Source organism: Acinonyx jubatus, chromosome A1 (assembly GCF_027475565.1).
Source record: "Acinonyx jubatus isolate Ajub_Pintada_27869175 chromosome A1, VMU_Ajub_asm_v1.0, whole genome shotgun sequence".
Classification (NCBI taxonomy): domain Eukaryota; kingdom Metazoa; phylum Chordata; class Mammalia; order Carnivora; family Felidae; genus Acinonyx; species Acinonyx jubatus.
The window spans coordinates 134,691,406-134,708,322 of NC_069380.1; the positions used below are offsets into that span (position 1 = coordinate 134,691,406).

The 16,917-nt window shown below is 41.1% G+C and overlaps 1 protein-coding gene across 1 annotated transcript in view; it reads left to right on the plus strand.

The window, feature by feature from the left end:
• MCCC2 (methylcrotonyl-CoA carboxylase subunit 2) overlaps positions 1 to 16,917 on the plus strand; it is a 71,499-nt gene that overhangs the window by 7,809 nt on the left and 46,773 nt on the right. The window contains exons 2-5 of the mRNA XM_015074584.3: positions 900 to 966; positions 4,679 to 4,763; positions 7,058 to 7,159; positions 15,126 to 15,253. Of these exons, the coding sequence (XP_014930070.2) occupies positions 900 to 966; positions 4,679 to 4,763; positions 7,058 to 7,159; positions 15,126 to 15,253 (382 nt within the window). The remainder of the gene's footprint in view (positions 1 to 899; positions 967 to 4,678; positions 4,764 to 7,057; positions 7,160 to 15,125; positions 15,254 to 16,917) is intronic.

The window sequence follows — 16,917 nt, forward strand, 5'->3', positions numbered from 1 at the left end:
CAGTTAGCAAGTGTTTTATTTTAATGTTTACTTATTTATTTAAAAAAATTTTTAATGTGTTATTATTTTTGAGAGACAGAGAGAAAGAGTAGGAGAGGGGCAGAACAAGAAGGAGACACAGAATCTGAAGCAGGCTCCAGGCTCTGAGCTGTCAGCACAGAGCCTGACACGGGGCTTGAACTCAAACTGTGAGATCGTGACCTGAGCCGAAGTTGGACGCTTAACCGACTGAGCCACCCAGGGGCCCCTTATTTATTTATTTTGAGAGAGAGTGAGCATTCGAGCAGGGAAGGGGCAGAGAGAGAGAGAGAGGAAGACCAAAAATCCCAAGCAGCTTTTGCATAGTTAGTGAAGAGGGTGATGTGGGGCTTGAACCCATGAACTGTGAGATCATGCCTTGAGCTGATATCAAGAGTCTGATGTTCAACCGACTGAACCACCTAGGTACCCCCAAGTATTTCTGCATTGGTTGGAAACTTCTTAGGGCAGTGATTGATGGGACAGAAAAAGGAAGATGGCATTTTAATTCTCAAAGGGCTTATATTCCTTAAAATAGGAAAACAAATAGAAATGAATTAAGTTTGGTTAATGCTGAAGGAAGAAAGTTGGTAAATGAGTAGGAGTGACCAGAAATGAGAGGTGTTACAGATGAGAGGGAACATGAATTGATCTCTAAAGAGGGGTAATATTAGGATTGATGGACTGGAGAGGGAAGGTGGTAGTGAAGGGGAGCTTGGGCAGAGGTGGAGAGGCAGGAGTCATCCTTTTCATCCGATGGAGTGACCACATGGAGGCCACATGCGGTGACACATGATGTTCACATTAGCCCTTACTTTGGTTAAAAAAAAAAAGATAATTGCTTTCTAATATTACTCTCCCTTTCTTTGCTTCTGTTTTAGGAAAACTATGAACAGATGAAAGTACTTGTAAATCAGCTCCATGAACGAGCACAGAAAATAAGATTAGGTAAACACTCATTTATTCTTCCTTTTATGCTTTTAATGAAAATGTTCCTTGATAGTTATTGGTTTTAGGAAAAACCAGTAGCAGTAAGCTTTGACTCTTCAAGACTGTTTGTTGGTGTGCTGACATTTCATTTTTTCCTGTTGTCAGTTTTTTTGCTCTTACAACATTGCCATTATGTGGGAAAAAGTAAAATTTCAGATTCATCAATTTAAAAAGTTTTTTTATGTTTATTTATTTTTGAGAGAGACAAAGCATGAGCAGGCAAGGGGCAGAGAGAGAGGGAGACACAGAATCTGAAGCAGACTCTGGGCTTGAGCTGTCAGCACAAACCAGATGCAGGGCTTGAACCCACAAACCAGGAGATTATGACCTGAGCCGAAGTCTGAGGCTCAAACGACTGAGCCACCCAGGTGCCCCTTAGATTCACTAATTTTCAAAGTATTTCTGCTTAAAGGTTTATTTCAGCCACAGCATCCATTAAAATTTTTGTTTTACCTGAAGCAACTGAAACCTTTTCTGTTCATTAGTTATATTCATCCTATATACTAATTTTGCATAATTATGAATTTTCTGCTTTGTTATATAACTTGGAAATAATGTCTGTGTGGGTTTATTGCTGATTAAATAAATGATATTTCCTAAGAACTTGGCAAATTGTTATTATTTTCTATTTTCAAATTGTGGACATAATAGACATCCTTTTGCTTGGAAGAAATTGCATCATAGGGAATGTAAACTATTAATGTATAAACAATTACAGCAAATTCTGCTGTGCCATTATTGGTCAATGCAAAAATTAGAAGCCTTTGTGAGTTGAAACTAAAAGCTATTTCCAAAATAAGTTTGTTTTTTTTTTAAAGCTTATTCATTTATTTTGAGAGAGAGTGTGTGTGCCTGCTTGCACATGCGAGCAGGATAGGGCAGAGAGAGAGAGAGAGAGAGAGAGAGTGAGTGAGTGTGTGAGAGAGAGACTCTCAAGCAGGTTCTGGGCTAATAGCACAGACGTGGGGCTTGAACTCACAAACCATGAGATCATGACCTGAGCAGAAATCAAGAGCTGGATGCTTAACATACTGAGCCCCGCAGGTGCCACTGTAAGTATTTTGATAGATTCTGAAGTGCTTAGCTTTATAATGCTGCGTGATAATTACTTTACCAATATGGAAAATCACAAATAGTTTTGGTGGTTAAAACAGGGGACTTGTAATGACCTAAAGATGGTTTTTGAAGACTTTTAAAATGGAAGTTAACTCCATGCATACAGTTCTAACAATGCATGTCACAGTTGAAGTGACATTTGTGCTGTGCAGGCAGAGGCAGACAGATGTGTTGATTAAAAGATGCTTGGGGCGCCTGGGTGGCTCAGTCACTTAAGCATCTGACTCTTGATTTCAGCTCAGGTCACGAACTCATTGTTTGTGAGTTTGAGCCCCGCATTGGGCTCTGTGCTGACAGCATGAAACCTGCTTGGAATTCTCTCTCCCTCTCTCTCTGCCCCTCCCCTGCTGGTGCTCATGCTCTCTCCCTCTCTCTCTCTCTCTCTCTCTCTCTCTCGAAGTAAATAAACTTAAAAAAAAAAAAAAGATGCTATAGGGGTGCCTGGTTGGCCCAACTCTTGATTACGCCTCAGGTCATGATCTTGGTTGTAGAATCAAGCCGAGTGTGGAGCCTGCTTGGAATTCTGTCTCTCCTTCTCTCTCTGCCCCTCCCTCACTTGCACGTGCATGTGCTCTCTCTCTCTCTTTCAAAATAAAGAAACATTAAAAAAAAAAAGCCACATCCTGTAAACTGTAGAATGCTTCCTGATTTCAGGGATGTTAAAAGTGTGAACAAAATGTATGTATTAGAATGAATGCAATATGGTAAACGAGCTAGGAGAAGGGCTTTTCAGTCTCTAAGTCTGTGGAAATGGAGATAGTGCAGAATCTTTGAGAATAATCCTTGGAAAACTAAGATGCTGTGTCATGTTGTTTTTATGGCTATCCACATATCCCAAGTCAGTTTAAATGCCAGCGGAGCAGAGCTCTGTAATCTGAAAATCTGCTTCAAGGATAGCCCTCTTTCTGATTTTTCCTAATAAAACTGGAAGTCACCAGCTGTTCCAAATTGCCAATTCATACTCTAGGCGGAATTAACAAAGAATGGTTTTATCTTAAGTACTTGGAAAACAAATGTGTGTGTTTCTTATCACTTCTTTGTCATTCTGCCTTCTCTGGCCACCTCTCCCTTGCTAGTCCTTTAGTGAGTATTTAGGTCACCTGACTCTCCAAAGACCCTCGCCACAAGACCTGGCTTTCCTTTCATTGCCTCAGGTGCATTTTTCTTGTAATATTTATTTTTAAACAATATTATTAAGGTATAACTGGCATACAATAAACTGCATTATTTAAAATGTACAATTTGAGTTTTGACATAGGTATATTCCTTGTGAAACCGGCACTACAACCAAGATCATAAACGTGCCTCTCCCAGAAATTTCCTGTGCCCCTTGATAACCCTTCTCTCCTGCGCTCTCCTACACCCAGACCCACCTTAGTAGGGGAAGTCAGGTCCTCTGAGTGGTTGGGAGAAAGAGAAGAGCAGTTTGACTTCATTACACTATTTTGGAACTAAATCTTTGCCTCCTAGAATTATTTTCATTTTAAAAGGTTAAACGTGTAATACAATTTTCTTGGTAACTTTAAGGCAGATTTAATCTTAAAAATATGCCATCTGCCTCTTCAGGAAAAAAAAAATTCCCTTGGATAGAGGAAAGAGGCCTGGTTTGAAAAACAAGGTAATTCTTGGAAGCTTGTATGAAGTAGGTAAGAGCTTGTTTTCTCCCCTAAAAAGCCCCCAAAGAAATAGCTTTTTTAGATAGCTGAACACTTCATGAGCCCCAGAGCGGATTAAGCTGAAAGTCGTGGGCACCAGTGAAAATAAACCTATTAAGGTACCGTATGATCCTTCCCTTTCTGGTCTGATGCCTTGGGTTGCTGAGAGTGGGTTCTCGATAATCACGAGATACCGAGCCTGGCAGCCGTCAGTCTCGGGGAGGGTTGGTGTGCTGTTCACTTCAGGCAGCCTCACCCGGTTACCTCCGTGGGCTCTTTGACTACTGTAGTTTTCTTGGACCGGAGCAACTTGAGGAAACACAGAAGCCAGTCTCTGAGTGAAGATACTAACAGAAGTGGACTTCTTAGTTGCCATGTTAGGTGTGCAGCTCTCTCCCATTTGGAGACAGTGTAAAAAGTTATGGGTCACCTACCTTTAGGTAAGTCTTGCTGCACTCATCATGGAGGTCATTTCTAAAACAGTGCTTTTCACCTGGGACAAATGAAGCTAGGACTTTTTCAAATTTCACATAGTACGTAGCAGAGTGCTAGGTAGTCGTAGGTATTGAACAGATGTGGAGTTGAGGCAGTATTGGCAATGCATGAGTTGCAGAGAAGATGCTATATTATTTCTTTAAGCAATTACCAGTGAATTCAGAAAATGTATGGTACGCTGTGAAATCAGAAATCGACTGATTTTTTTTTTTAAATGCAAGTTTATTTACCTCAGAAAATAAAGCTTGTGAGTTGAATGGAAGATCTGAAAGTTAGCTGTTTCTGAAAAGATACGTTGAACTTTTAAAAGTGCTGTATTTTGGGCTGTTTTATGTTTTTCTGGCCTTAAAATACTGGGCGACCTTATATGCTATCAATCTAATCTAATCATGTTTTTATCGCAGGAGGCAGTGAGAAAGCCCGAGAACGCCACGTATCAAGAGGAAAACTTTTAGCCAGAGAAAGAGTGGACAGTCTTATAGACCCAGGGTTGGTATAGCCCAAGTGCTAACTCAAGTGTTCTCTAATCTGTGGTACTTTCTTAAACAGTTTTATAAATAAGTGATTTAAAATTCTGATTCTTACTCTAAGATTCAACAACAAATGTTTATTGAGAGGCTAAGTGTCAGGCACTGTTATAGGTGCTAGTGATACATGAGTGAACAAAACTGACACAGGTCCTTGTCCAACTAGAGTTTACATTATAGCAGGAGGAAGTAGAAAGTAAATGACAAATGTAAGTTCTGCAGTATGTTAGAAGGTGATAAATGTCATGGGAAAAAGAAAGACTGGAATAAGGGAGGAGGGTCAAGTTGTAGTTTTAAATAAGGTGGTTAGGGTAGGCCTCATTGAGAAAGTGACATCTGAGCAAAGATTTGAAGGAGTGAAGAGAGAGAGCCCTGAAATACAGTGAAAGAGTGTTAACAGACAGAAGGAATAGCCATTGCAAAGGCCCTGAGGTAGGAGTGTGCAGGATATGCTGATACGCTCAAGAACCGAGGATGCCAGTGTGTTTGGGGTAGAAGGCATGAAGGGGAGAGTGGTAGGAGGTAGGGTTCCATTCTATAAAATCTGGGAGGTTAGTGTAAGAGTTTTGGCTTTTTTTTTTTTTTTAAGTTTATTTTTATTTCGAGAGAGTGAGGGGTGGGGCGTGGGTGGGGAGAGAATCCCAAGCAGGCTCTGCACTGTCAGCGCAGAGCACGATGTGGGGCTTGAACTCATGAACCATGAGATCATGTCCTGAACCAAAATCAAAAGTCGGAGGTTTAACCGACTGAGCCACTCAGGCACCCCAAGAGTTTTGGCTTTTATCCAGAGAGGAATGAGGAGGCTCTTGGGATTTTGAACATGAAACTATTATGATCTATGTGACTTACATCTGAAAAGAGTCATTCTAGCTGCTGTTTGGGGAGTAGAAGTGGGCAGCAAGGCTGGAAGCACCAAGATGAGTTAGACATCTGTGGCAGTGATTCAAAGGAGACATGATGTGACTTGAACTTAGGATAGTAGTACTGGAGGTGATGAGAATGCCACGTGCTAGGCCTGTCAAGAGCTAACCCAGTGGGATTTCCTGAAGGATTGGAGTGGAGGGAATGCAGGTGGAGAGAAGGGAATGAGGACTCCAAAAGTGGTTTTTTTTTTAAGTTTTATTTTTATTTATTTTGAAAGAGGAGCACAGTGGGAGAGGGACAGAGAGGGAGAGGGAATCCCAGGCGGGCTCCACACTGTCAGTGCAGAGCCTGACGTGGGGCTCAAACCCACGAACGGTGAGATTATGACCTGAGTAGAAGTCAGACACCTGACTGACTGAAAAACTCAGTCCTCCTTTTTTTTTTTTTTTAATCTTTAAAGTTTATTTACGTATTTATTTTTGAGAGAGACAGAGAGAGCAAGCAGGGAGGGGTGGTGAGAGAGGGAGAGAATCCCAGGCAGGCTCCACACTGTCAGTATGGAGCCCAGTGTGGGGCTCCAACTCACGAAGCGTGAGATCATGACCTGAGCTGAAATCAAGAGTCGGGCGCTTAACCTACTGGGCCACCCAGGCGCCCCTGAAAGTATTTTTTTATGACATACACCCATATTCCCAACCTGGAGACAAAAACACTGTTAACACCAAGTGTGCATCCTTCTAGACTGTTCTTAGGTGTATGTGTAATAGACACTTTTTTTTATAAGAAAAATGGAATCATACTAAATGTGGTGTTTTATAACACCCTTTTTTCCCCTACTTAACTAGATCTTGAACATTTAAGTAAGTGAAAGGTGGAGTAATAATAGCTACAGTGGTGTGGAGCCTGGTCCCTGGGGTTAGATTGCTTATCAAAACCCAGCTCTGCCACTTACTAGTTGTGTGACTTCAGACAAGTGATTCAATTTCTTTTTTTTAGTTTCCTTCTCTGTCAGTGGGGATCATAATAGGATCCACCTCAGGAAGTAGTTCTGAGGTACAAGTGAGTTAGGTTTCTGAAGGTCCTGAAAAAGAGCTGGGCAAAGGAGAGGGGCTTATATAAGTGTTACATGCTATTCTTTTTCTGTACTAATAAACACATTGGTACAACATCCTTTAAAATAGCTACTTAGTGTTCTATTTCATGGCTATACTGTGTAAATCCTCAAACTACCCACACTAGATTTTGTTTAAATATTTTTCTTTTTTGTGGATTTTATATATGTTCAACATGCATGCTTGAAACATTGGCTTGTTAATCTTTTCCACGTATAACTTTAAATATGCATTTTTAAAAAATAACTTCAATTCAGGCAATATCCTTTCTTCCCTGCAGGTCTCCATTTCTGGAATTTTCCCAGTTTGCAGGTTACCAGTTATATGCTAATGAGGAGGTGCCTGCAGGTGGCATTATTACAGGCATTGGGAGAGTATCAGGGTGAGTGTTCTACTTAAACTCCATAATGTGGGCCAGGAAAAGATTGACGGGCACAGTCTTCCAGCTCTCACTGCTTTGCATATGAACTTGCAAGTTTTGTGCTATTTATATTATGTAGGGCTGAGGCTTCCTGCCCAGACATGTATTAGATTTATCTGTGGAGATTTAGAGACAAAGACTGAAGGGGGGAAAAAAAAAAAACCAGCACAAATTCTGGGGCTCAAATCCAAATCTTCCTACATAATCAGAATCTGCAGGCATGGGCTTCGCTTATATCGTTTTCCAAGGCTCTGTAGGTGATCTCTTGGACATCTCTGGTGAAAACCACTGTCTTAGAGGAGTCATTCTCTAATTGTGCTCTTCAGGTAGCATCAGCATCACCTGAGAACTCGACAGAAGTGTAGATTACTAGGTCTTCGTAAGAAGTATTAAATTTTGAGGGTGGGGCCTGGCAATCTGTTTTTTAACAAGCCCTCCAAGATTCTGGAATGCTAATATTTGAGAACCACTCTAGACTTGGGGAATCTAGATTGCTAGAACTTAAATTTACTTGCGTATATTTATCTATGGTCTCACATTTACCATCTCAAGTTAGCATGCCTGACATTGTAGTAAACACTTCCCACTGATTGGTTGTTTTATTTTACTTATGTATTTTTGGGGGGAGGAGGAGAGCTAGAGCACACATGCGTGTGGGGGAGTTGCAGAGGGAGAGGGAGAATCCTAACCAGGCTCCACACCCAGCATGGAGCCCAGCACGGGGCTCTATCTCTGCTCTATAAGTGTGAGATCATGACCTGAGCCCAAATCAACAGTTGGACGCTTAACTGGCTGAGCCACCCACATGCCCCAGTTGTTCTAATGATCACCACAGCTATGTGAGAATGGGTATTACTGTCATCATCCCTGTTCTGCAGGCACGGAAGCCTGCTTGGTAAGATCATAACTGGCCCAAGATCAAGACCCTGGCAAAGCCCAGCTTTGACCTCAGGTGGATGGACTCTGAGCCTGATACAGTTGCATTTGACTCCGATGCTGGTTTATTGTGTGTATGTTCTCCCACCTTCTCCCCATGATTCGTACCTTCAGGGGAGGTACAGCCGTAGCCATTCACCATTGTTGCTTCACCTTCTTGTACCCCCACCACTCTTGCACTCTTTGCCAGTTATGGTCTGCTTAATATTTACCCAGTGTGGAGACACTTTCTTTTTGTAGTCTTAGGGGACGCTTAAAAATAAACCTTTCATAAAAGGATAAACTTCATGCAGAGTTAAACTAAATTCATAATCATGAAATACGTAATTAAGCAGGATAGTTAATTATGTCTCCAGTCATAATGACAGCAGGTTAGAGCATGCTCTTTCACCTTTCCTGTGCATATATTAATATCTTATTATTTGTGCTTTTATATTTTTCATTTTCGTTTTCTTTCTTTGTGCCTTGTTCTCACGTTACCAAGTTTTCAGCTTGGAAGGAAATTGAATTACACTTAAAAGTTGTGTGGGTTCAGGAGTTGTCAGCCTCCATTAGAATCCTGGCTTTAGCATTTTGTAGCTGTTTGACCTTTAGCAAATTGCTTGACCACTCAGTGCCTTGGTTTTCACATCTGGAAAATATGATTCATTATAAATTTTTTTTTAATGTTTATTTATTTTTGAGACACAGTGAGAATGTGAGTGGGGAAGGGATAGAGAGAGAGGGAGACACAGAATCTGAAGCAGGCTTCAGGCTCTGAGCTGTCAACACGGAGCCCGACACGGGGCTTGAACTCATGAACCACGAGATTATGACCTGAGCAGGAGTCGGATACTCAATCAACTGAGCCACCCAGGCGCCCCAAGATAATATGATTCATTATAAAATGGAATAATCATACCATCTACTGTAGAGGGTTGTCATGGAACAAGAGAAAGAAACAAAGGGAAGAGAAACTCCTCTATTCCTTAAGAGATGCATAATACAAGTGTACTTTTGCCCCTGAGAGTAGACAGACTCGTGTAGATGAGAGTAGAAGCTCTGTTCCCTGCAGCAAGGTCATTGGTACCTTCAGCCTGGAGCTTTTCAGAGCCAAATCCATTCATACGGTCATTAAAAACTTTTATACCTTTATTGCTTTCTTATATATTTTTGAGTAGTGCTGCGTCTATTGATCTAGGCTTCGTGATACCTTCTGAAGTAGACCCCAAGAAATTTAATGAGAAGACTTGTTGTATGGAATTCTATTTATAAACCAGCTTAGAATCAAGGATTCCTTGCCTGAAATAGTAACTGGCTGATGAATAATTGAGCTGTAGTCCTTTTCTCTGGCAAATTCACATATTTTACATGGCTTATTAGGTCCTGTAAGAAACAGTCCCTGCCTGCTTTCCTCACCTTACCTTTGTACCTCTATCACTGTGGCCATCCTGCTCTTGCTGTTTCATGAACACGCTAAACATATATATATATATGTATATATGGCCTATACTCAAGCCGTTTTCTCTGAATCAAGTGTTCTTCACCTGATTCTTTCAGTGGCTTTTGCTCTCCATTCATATTTCCCCTGGAGCAGTGCTTAGGAGCGTGCATTCTAGAATCAGACTGCCTAGACTCAAATGCTGGTTTTAACTTGTTGGTTGGTAACATTGGGCCAGTTGCTTAACTTTTTTGTACCTGTGTCCTCATCTGTAAGTGGGATATCTCACATACCTAAAGCCTTGAAAGCGCACCTCGTACATCATAAGTGACACGTCAGTATGGGCTGTTACTGTTATTTTTACCATTCCTTCACCATTATACCGTAACATAGCCCCATCTCAATTACTTTGTTTTATTATATATTTTATCTTGTTTTATTATATGTTCTATAGTAACTAATAATAATAAATATTGTATTACTATAATAGTGTGATTTGTAGATAGATGTATTTAGGCATTCAGATGACCAAAATTTGCTTCTCATATATATTTGGTCTTTGTCCACAGTTCCTGGCTCATAGCTCCCCAAACCCTTGGAAGTACTGAGAGTGGTCATGGTGAACTTTGTTCTATCAGTGAAGGTGGCTTTTGGACCCCACCCCAGGGCAGGGCCTAGTTGTTCAGAGAGCCAACTGTGTGATTAGAGGGTTGGAACTTCTCTGCCGTACTTATTCCCCCAATCCCCACCTTTGGGGAAGGGAGAGGGGCTGGAGATCGAATCAGCTAATGGCCACTGAATTACTCAGTCGTGACTAGGCAGTAAAGCCTACATAAAACCCAAGAGGACTGGGAGCTTCCTGGTCAGTGAGCATGTGGAGATGAGGGCAGAGTGGTGCACCTAAGAGAGGACATGGAAGCTCCCCGTCCTTTCCCCATACCTTGCCCTGTGCATCTCTTCACTGAGTGTTAATTTGTGTCTTTTATCATGTCTTTGATAAAACGGTGAACTTAAGTGTTTAAGTGTTAAGCATTCTAGCAAGTTAAAAGAACCTAAGGTGGAGGTCGTTGGAACCTATAGTCTATAGCTGGTTGGTCAGGAAGCACAGGTCACAGCCTAAGCTTATGATTGCCATCTGCAGTGGGGGGTGGAGAGCAGTCCTGTAGGACTAACCCTTAGCCTGTGGAATATGATGCTGTTTCCGAGTAGATCATGTCAGAATTGAGTTGAATTCTCAGACACCAGCAATACCCCCGCAGAGTGTCCGAGAATTGTTTGATGTTGAATGTGGGTGAACCCTCCCCCGCACATTGGGACTGGAAACCCAGAAAGAATTGGTGTGTGTAGAATTACCTTGTTTTATTACAGTGTCATAGCACATATAATCAGAAATTACCTAACGGATTTGTTGTGTGTTTTTGCTTCCCCTAACTGATCCTTTACACTACAATGGGAGCTCTGTGACATCAGGAATTTTGCCCTTCTTGTTCACTCCATGTCCTTAGTTTCTAGAAAAGGACAAGGCATATAGAACACACTTAAAAAATATTTGTTGAATAAATGAATGGATGTCAGGGGTTATTTTATAGGCCAAGTTATATCTTTTGTGGTTATTTCCAGAATGAGATAATGAAGTTGTATCACACTTACAGTATGATGCTCTGTTTTTGTTTTCTTTATTTGGGGGCTTGGTGTGGAATCCCCCTTACTCTACAGTGATTTCAAGTAGGTAAAGACAGGGAGCAGAAGACAGCTTGGTTTAATTCCACTGCACATTTTAAACCATGTAATCAGAAGTATCCTCCCAGACACCAACTTTCAAGTCGTTCTCTATGCACATCAACAACAGGGTTTCATACTGAGCGTATGCATTTTGCCCCACGAGACTCCTCTCCATGGGAGTCTGGCCAAGGAAAGACTTACCTTTTCCCTAGACTTACCATGCTGGCCAAGGAAAGGCTTACCTTTTCCCTAGAGCTGTGCCAGTGTTAGATATTATGACTGAAAAGGTTCACTCATTTACTAGGTGTGAAGTAGCAGTTCATTGTGATTTACACGCACCTTTCTTACGTAAATAGTGTGGTTGTATATATTGTCACCACTCTTTCTCTGGCCGATGCTAGATGCCCAAACTGGTTTAAGAAAAAAAGAATTTATTGACTCTTAGCTGATAAGTGTGAACATAGCTGGATGTCGGAGCTCAGACGGTGTTATCAGGTCACAGGTGTGTTTTGGTTTTATTCCCAGGCAAGCTTTCTAAACCCAGAGGCAGGGCTAGCCAGAGACATCCCAGTTTCTGTTCTGTAAGGTCAGTAGCTGAGGTAGGAGAGCCCCAAAGGGGTTAGGCTTGGGGTCCAAGCACTCCCCCCCTTTTTTTTTAAGTACTTATGTTTTATGTTCAAGTTCAAATGATCCTTTTTTCTGATATTTATTTAAGAAAACTTTTTTGAACTTAATGTTTATCTTATTGTCTTGTGGTTCGGGTTAGGGGTCCAGTCACCCAGCTCTCTTCTTAGAATCCCACTTAAATTCCTTAAATTAGATAATCCAGAATAACAATAGCTAACATTTATCCAGTGTCCACTATGTGCCAGGGAATATTTTAAGTATTAAATGAATGTTTTTTTCTTAAAAAAAATTTTTTTTTTAACGTTTATTTATTTTTGAGACAGAGACAGAGTATGAACAGGGGAGGGGCAGAGAGAGAGGGAGACACAGAATCTGAAACAGGCTCTAGGCTCTGAGCTGTCAGCACAGAGCCCGACACGGGGCTCGAACTCACGGACCGTGAGATCATGACCTGAGCCGAAGTTGGACGCTTAACCGACCGAGCCACCCAGGCGCCCCTAAAAAATTTTTTTTAATGTTTATTCTTGAGTGAGAAAGAGAGCACGAGCAGGAGAGGGCCAGAGAGAGAGGGAGACACAGAATCTGAAGCAGGCTCCAGGCTCTGAGCTGTCAGCACAGCGCCCAATTCGGGGCTTGAACTCACTAACTGTGAGATCATGACCTGAGCCAAAGTCAGACACTTAACTGACTGAGCCACCCAGGTGCCCCAAGTATTAAATGAATGTTAAATCACTGAAATAAGTATGAGTATTATCCTTATAAAATAGATACTACTGTTATCCCTATTTAAAATTTTTTTTATCACGTACAAGTGAGAAAACTGAGGTATATGAAAATCAGCTTTCTTGAGGTCACTCAGGAGTAAAAGTAAATGGGGGCCCACGCCCCTTGCTGAGCCACACTGTGGACTTGGGGTAGAAGGAGCTGGTTCTTTTCTATACCTTTGAAGATAGGCTTTGGGGGCCAGTGTCACTTGAACCACATGGATTAGGTAAGAGGCAGCGTCTGAAAGAAAGTTTGGTTCTGTTGCCAAAATAATAGATTGTGGGTATACAAAACCAGTAGATGTACAATGCAGCCTTTTTGTGGACTAATTTTATTTTTTATTCCGTAACATGTCTGTGACCTGTTTTGTTTGTTTGTTGGTTTGTTTGTGAAAGAGAAAGAGCATGCAAAGCATACACACGTGAGCTGGTGGGGGACAGAGGGAGGGAGAGAATCCCAAGCAGGCTCCATGTTCAGTGCAGAGCATGACGTGGGGCTCGGTTCCATGTTGCTGAGATAATGACCTGAGCCGAAATCCAGAGTTGGATGCTCAACGTGACTTAGCCACCCAGGTGCCCATGTGACCTTTCAATAAACAAGTGAGAGTGGCTCTGTCTCTTGTTCAGGGTCACATGTTCAGCAAGTGGCAGAGCCAACATTTCACCATAGCTTGTCTGACTCCATAGTCTGGCCCCTTTCCTGAATCACAGCTTCTTAAGCTTTTTTAGGGCACCACCCCCAGGGCGGGGCAGAACAGTGCACCCTGGAGGTGTGAGATGATAGCCTCAACAACCTGCCAGAGCATAAATTTCCTTTGAAATCTAATTTGTTTACTAAAGTCATGAAAAATTGGCAGTCCACTCTAAAATGCTAACTGTAATGTGGAAAGAAGCTTTATATCAATAAAATAGATGCTCTAAGGAGAGGAACCCTTTTATCTTGTGGGGAGCACTGCTGGCCACGTACCCTAATGCGAGCAGTCCGTTGCTACCTGAGGCCGCTGTTCAGTTGCTGTTGTCCACTTTATTTTCAACAGGGATTCAGTGACTCACTTTTTAGAATTCTAGAGAATATAAAGTGAGCTTTTAAAACATATCATAAATAGGAGTGCCTGGCTGGCTCAATTGGTGGAGTGTACAGCTCTTGTATTTGGGGTTGTAAGTTCAAGCCCATGTTGGGTGTAGAGATTACTTAAAAATAAAATCTTAAAAAAAAATCAGAAATATAAACAAGATTACATTTTTTATTTTTATTTTTTAATTTTTTTAAATGTTTATTTATTTTTGAGACAGAGAGAGACAGAGCATGAATGGGGGAGGGACAGAGAGAGAGGGAGACACAGAACCCGAAGCAGCCTCCAGGCTCTGAGCTTTCAGCACAGAGCCCGACACGGGGCCCGAACTCACAAACTGTGAGATCAAGACCTGAGCCGAAGTCGGACACTCAACTGACCGAGCCACCCAGGTGCCCCAAGATTACATTTTTTTTAAAGAACCCACTGTTGTTCACTCAGGTTTCCTTCTGGCTTCCCGGCAGGGTTGAGCAGTTTCCCTTACAGGTGGTCTGCACTCACCACTCTGCTCTTCGTGTCCTCCTTATGGGCGTGGTACTCAGCTAAGTGGTTCTGGTGAGAAAGGGCACCACTGATGATGCACTTTAATATGTTTTCAATACACTATTTTATCTTATTTTTTACTTTTTTCAAGTGTGGTTTTTAAATTTTATTTTGAGAGAGGGAAGGAGAGAGAGACTCCCAAGCAGGCTTCACACTGTTAGTGCAGAGCCTGGCGTGGGGCTCCAATTCACGAACTCTGAGATCATGACCTGAGCAGAAATCAAAAGTCAGACACTCAGCTAACTGAGCCACCCAGGTGCTCTCAATATGCCATTTTATAGTTTGCATCTATTGTTACTTTAAGCAAGATAGATACTGTGTTTTAAACTTGTTTTAGTTTTTTGAAAAGCGTGTGGTAGTAATATTTAAGAACTTTTGAAAATAAGAAAAATAAATTCTCTTGATGGATCAGTTTTCATTTTTGCCAATTACCATCCTAAAAGGAAACTTGGTGGTTTATTATGAGAGATTTCTCACCCTTGAGATTTGGATTATTTTTGTGTGTATATTTTATTATTGTTTCGCTAGGATCATTTCATTGAAAGAACCATTATGAAATGTGGCTGAGGTTGTTAGTTTTTCACTGCTAATAGAGGACCGATGACTCTTTAAAAGTCAAGTATGAGTTTGTAAACTTGTTAAAAGTGATGATATAAATGAGTATGTGGACTTTGATTAAAGCTTGCTTTCATATCATGAGATCATCTGCTAATGACTGTCATTGGTGATATGTACTAGAAGTTGAAGGTTGCATTGGAGTGTCTTACAATGAAATGTACTTGGCCTTTTAACTTTGAAGAAGTCTCTCCTATTCTCTTTGTGATGAAATTTCTGTGTTTCAGAGTAGAATGTATAATTGTTGCCAATGATGCCACCATCAAAGGAGGGACCTACTATCCCGTGACTGTGAAGAAGCATTTGCGGGCACAAGAAATTGCAATGCAAAACAGGCTCCCCTGCATCTACTTGGGCAAGTCACAAGAGTCGTAAAATGAATTATTTTTAGGTGGTAAAATGCGAGAGTGTTTACCAGGTTATATATGATGTCATCATTTTTTTTTTTTTTTTTGACAGAGTGTGGGGGAGGGACAGAGAGAGAGTGGGACAGAGGATTTGAAGCGGTCTCTGTACTGACAGCAGAGTCCCATGTGGGGCTTGAACCCCAAGCCAGGAGATCATGACCTGAGCCGAAGGTGGGCTTAACTGACTAAGCCACCCACACCTCCCCATCATTGGGTATTTTTAAAAACTGTTGGTTTCTTCCATAATTACAAAAGAAATGCATGCTCTTTGCTGAAAACTCAGGAAGAAAATGTGAACAAGAACTACCCATAACAACATCACTGAGGAATAACCTGTGACAGTATTTTTATGTATGCCAGTTTTTTCTCTACATACGTGTAGATTTTTTTTCTTCTATATATTTTCTTTTTGTCTTAACCTTAATGAGTTCAAACTGTGAGAAAATAATAGTTAATATTTATGGATCTCTTGAGTGCTAGGTACTAATTTAAATGCTTTGAGTATGTATATAATTTTCAGCAAATGCAATTTAAGAAATTTAATTTTTAATGAAAGTAAATTTATGTTTGAAATTAAATTACACTTAAATCTAAGGGTATTTCAAAAGGAACATAAAAGCAAGGCAGTTTAAAATTGGCGCTGCCTGGATAATGGTTTAGTTTGGTGAAATACCAGCATATATATATTGTTCATTTTTGCAAGTGTTTGAACAGGTACTGACTTAGAGATTTTTTCCCTGCAAAAGTGCATTTACCTGGGTGACTCACAGTGTGAACTTTGTTTTGCACATACAGAAAACAGCAAATGAGGCCCTACTGTTTACAGGTGCTGTGCCAAACACTGTAGGTAATGGAGTAAAGAGTATTATGTTGTCCCCATCTTGGGCAAGCTTAAATGCACCAGAGACAGGATGTCATGTACTAAATAACAACAAAAGACATGATGATTGTAGGCAAGAGTGGTGGGCATAGGACTAGCTAACTTTTCACAGCATTGCTATTTGCACTCACTCTGTGCTGAACTAAGTAAGTGCTTTATATACATTATTTCATGTCACCCCAGGAATAGCTTCCTGGGAGAGCTACTGTTGTTACTTTGATTTCACAGGTGAGGAACAGGAAGCATAGAACGGCTAGGACATGCCGGTAATCACACAGATATGATGTAACCAAGCTCTCTTCCAAATTCAGCTGACCTTCTTATCCCCCACTCAGCCCTGCAGTATAAACAGTCCCAGAGACACTATGTGACAAACTGTCACATGAATTCTGCATGTGGCTTTGCATTGGTTTAAAAGAAAGAAAGATACTTTTTTTTTTTTTTTAGCTGAACTGGTTAAAAATTTGCGGTGTTTCTGGGGCTTTAGCTGGTCCTCAAAGGAGAGAATGTCCTAAATATTTCAAGTGGAATTTTGCACAGGGAGGAGTGCCTAATGGATTTGATGAAAACAGTGAATTTTTTGGCTGCGTTGGGGGACTGGAGAAAGATGCTGTTGAATAGTTTAGAACGGTGATAGGGCAGGTTTTGTGTGAATGTGATGAAGGACTGTTGCTGTCAGTGGTACACGTCTTCCTGTGTACAGCATGTTTCGTTCATTCAGACGTACTTATT